The sequence below is a fragment of the Geospiza fortis genome, unplaced genomic scaffold, assembly GCF_000277835.1.
Source record: "Geospiza fortis unplaced genomic scaffold, GeoFor_1.0 scaffold54, whole genome shotgun sequence".
NCBI lineage: Eukaryota > Metazoa > Chordata > Aves > Passeriformes > Thraupidae > Geospiza > Geospiza fortis.
Genome location: NW_005054301.1, coordinates 17993756 through 17996820, shown reverse-complemented (window position 1 = coordinate 17996820; position 3065 = coordinate 17993756). Strand labels below are relative to the sequence as shown.

Sequence of the window (3065 nt, the reverse complement as noted above, 5' to 3'; positions counted from 1 at the left end):
ATCCTGCCCTGGTCTAGGCTGACCTAGCACTGTGTGTGGTGGAGCGTGGGAACCTCTAGCATGAATTCATTATGAATGTGGACAGGGCAACTCCTTGACCTGACAGAAGCTTTCTCCTTCAGCTCAGCTACCAGGATCCAATTACAAATGATAAGACAGCATCTAGTTTTCTTTCCAAGATTCAACCTCAATTTTTCATCAGATGTTTCTATTCACTCTTGCTGCTCCACAGCTCTCTTGGTCCAGTAACTTCATGCTAGAAAGAGATAAATTTTCTTTCCCCACATGCCTTGTAGGGATTTACTCAGTGAACTGGAAGACACTTTGCTGCAGACTGACCTAGTTCCACATTTTTAAGCTGTGTGGAATGCTGATCCAGTGGGCCAAAACCACATCTGTTCAAAACACTTCCAAGGTCATCTCCCAGGTGAAAGATGGAGATCTGGAAAACAAAACAAATGGATTATTTGCCCCACCCTCCCAAACCTAAAACCTGATGTTGCACACTTGCAGGTCTGGCTCTGGGACACTTAAAGTTCTGTGTGCCCTTGGGCAGATGAGCTAGGACAGTTTGGTTTTCACTTAAATTAGCTTCAGTCCAAGTAATTTCTAAAATCCTGATAAATTTTTAAAAAACCCACTGCCTCTCCTTTGTAACACTCTGGTGAAGCCCAGAGCAACTGTTAAAAGTAGCAAACCCTAGTAAACGGGGGAAGAAGATATATTTGTGCAATAATACAAGTAAAAAGACAAGGGATTAAGTGTTTTTTACTTACCAAGCAATGGCCTTCAAAGGGATAAAAATTAGGAATCTAATAGAGAATGGAACTCCTCTATCAATAACTACTGAGAAAAGTGGTAAGTGAAGAAAACAGGAAGAAATGGACACTCAGGAAAGTCTTAACAAATCCAACAAAATCAGAAAATGGTTTAGAAGAACCTTTAAAATGAGTTTTATTGTCAGAATTTTACAAGTAGCCTTCAGTGGCATCATACAAGAAGAACTCTGTTGCAAAACTCTAATAAATAGTCTGCCCCAAGTCCCAAAATAGTTTTTGAAATAAAATAAAACCAAACTTAAAAGAGAATAAAAGCAAGACTTCAGGATGCTCAGAGATGTTAGCAATATTTCCCATTTACAAATAATATCAGGCATTATATAAATCTCCTTCATACAAGTAATTAAAAAACCCAAGACATTCTAAACCTTTACAAAAGCACTCCAGAAATAGTTCCAAAGAGATCCATTTCCATGACAAAACATTAGAGAAGAACTCCATGGGGATTAGCATCACAAATGAAGTTTGAGGTTGAAGTGTAGTGTGTACTTGTGTGCAGCAAGATTAAAGATTGTGAAAAAGGGATTTGAAGAGAGCATGGAAGTCTTTGACAAGACTGTGCCAGTGATTTTAATCTGTTGATTTGAGAATGTGATAATAGGGGAGTGAGAGGATGCTCTCGAAATTAACCCCCACATACACTGCACTTTATGGAAGGCAATATTTACTAAGGTAGTAACTAGATCCTCAGAAGGGAGTAGAAAAGGTTTCTCAGCACACTGCACAGTTCAATGCCTGTGCAGACCGTGGTGCTTAAAAGCTGTATTTTGACACCTAAAAGGTATTTTCTGTAGAGGTAACATGTTGTGGCAAGTTAGCTGTTCCTTCAAAGAACAAGAAATCAACTTTGCTGGCATGAAGCAGTTTGGGAAATCCCGTGAGAGACAGTTTCTCTGGGGACTCAGGATTTCAGAGCTCCAATCCTGTCCCAGTGCTTTGAAAAATACACTTCTCTAATTCCCCTTTACATATTCCTCTATCTTCCATAGTAAAGGATTTATAGGAACTCTTATGCAACAAACCAGAACTTGAATAAACTTTTCTCAAATCTGCTGTGATTTGAGAAAGCAAGGGAAACAGAATGGGAGGGCAGGTACACAGTGATAGTTTGTGTGGTTTTTCATGGTAACATTTCAGGGGGGAGAAAAAAAATCTTAATCTCTTTACAACTTCAGCTTAAGTCTCCTGCACGTATGCAAGCACCAGACTCCCCTGGAAGGGCAGGGTGCTGTATTTAACTGAGCACTGTTGCTGGATTGCGGATGTCTCAGCCTGCCTGATGTGGTATGAACTGCAGCATGCCTAGTTTTGCTGTTTGCAAAGGTACTTGCAGCCATTGTTTCCACAGGAAACAAAGGCCACCAGAAATGCTAATGCAATCAATGTGTGATAATATGCCTGACCCATGGCTCACCTCTCTAGTCTCTCTCTAAGCTGTGATGCTGGTTGTACTGTACCATACACTATGGACACGCGCTCTCTGCAATGTATGGGAAGGTAGCACTAGTAACCAAGCGCAAATTGCTAAGGAGACACCTAAAAAATTGCATTACATCCCCTTGTCTGTGGCATACTTCAGAAAACAATGTTAGAAGAGCAGTAAAGTAAACATTTCTTTCTAATTTTCTAGATGTCATAATATTTGCCAAAGCTGCAAGGAAAAGCAGATTACCTGAAACAGAGAGAAAGGAGTTAATGGAAACAGAGGCAGATGGAACAGCAAGCCTGATCCTGGCCTCCAAATCATTTTGTACATAACAGATAAAGAGACAATGTGCAAAAAATAGACATTCACATTTTAGCAGTTAAACTTTTATTTTTTTATTTTACCTTTTTAAAATTATTTACTTTGTTTTTTCTACAAAAGGCAGACATTGATTGTTGATCTGCAATTGTTCTGAGTGCGCGCAGAGATGCAAAAAAGGGTTATTGGAGGATGAAGAACAGGGAATTGCTCTGACTATACTTTCACATGTCATAATTAAGGTGGCATTAAAGCTTAAGTCCCAGTAATAATATTCATAACAGATAGTTTCCTTCCCCGTACACTGTTCTCAGTTCATATCAATTGTGTTGAAAACCCATTCAGTGAATTTCTTCAGCTTTTCAGTTGCATTCTGGGATTCCTCCTGTAACCTCAAGTTGTCTTCCCGCAGATGTTGCACTTCAGCCTGAAGGCTGGCCTTGTCCTCTTTTTCCTTAGGGACAAGGAAAAATACAGATCTT

General features: G+C 39.6%; 1 protein-coding gene across 4 annotated transcripts in view; it reads right to left on the bottom strand.

Moving 5' to 3' along the window:
- Window positions 1-926: 926 nt before the first annotated feature.
- Window positions 927-3065, bottom strand: part of SIPA1L1 (signal induced proliferation associated 1 like 1) — a 200608-nt gene continuing 198469 nt past the window's right edge. For all 4 annotated transcript variants that reach the window (XM_031065729.1, XM_005417549.2, XM_014310981.2 and 1 more), the window contains one exon: window positions 927-3037. In XM_031065729.1, coding sequence (XP_030921589.1) covers window positions 2894-3037 — 144 coding nt within the window. In that variant the 3' untranslated portion in view covers window positions 927-2893. The remainder of the gene's footprint in view (window positions 3038-3065) is intronic.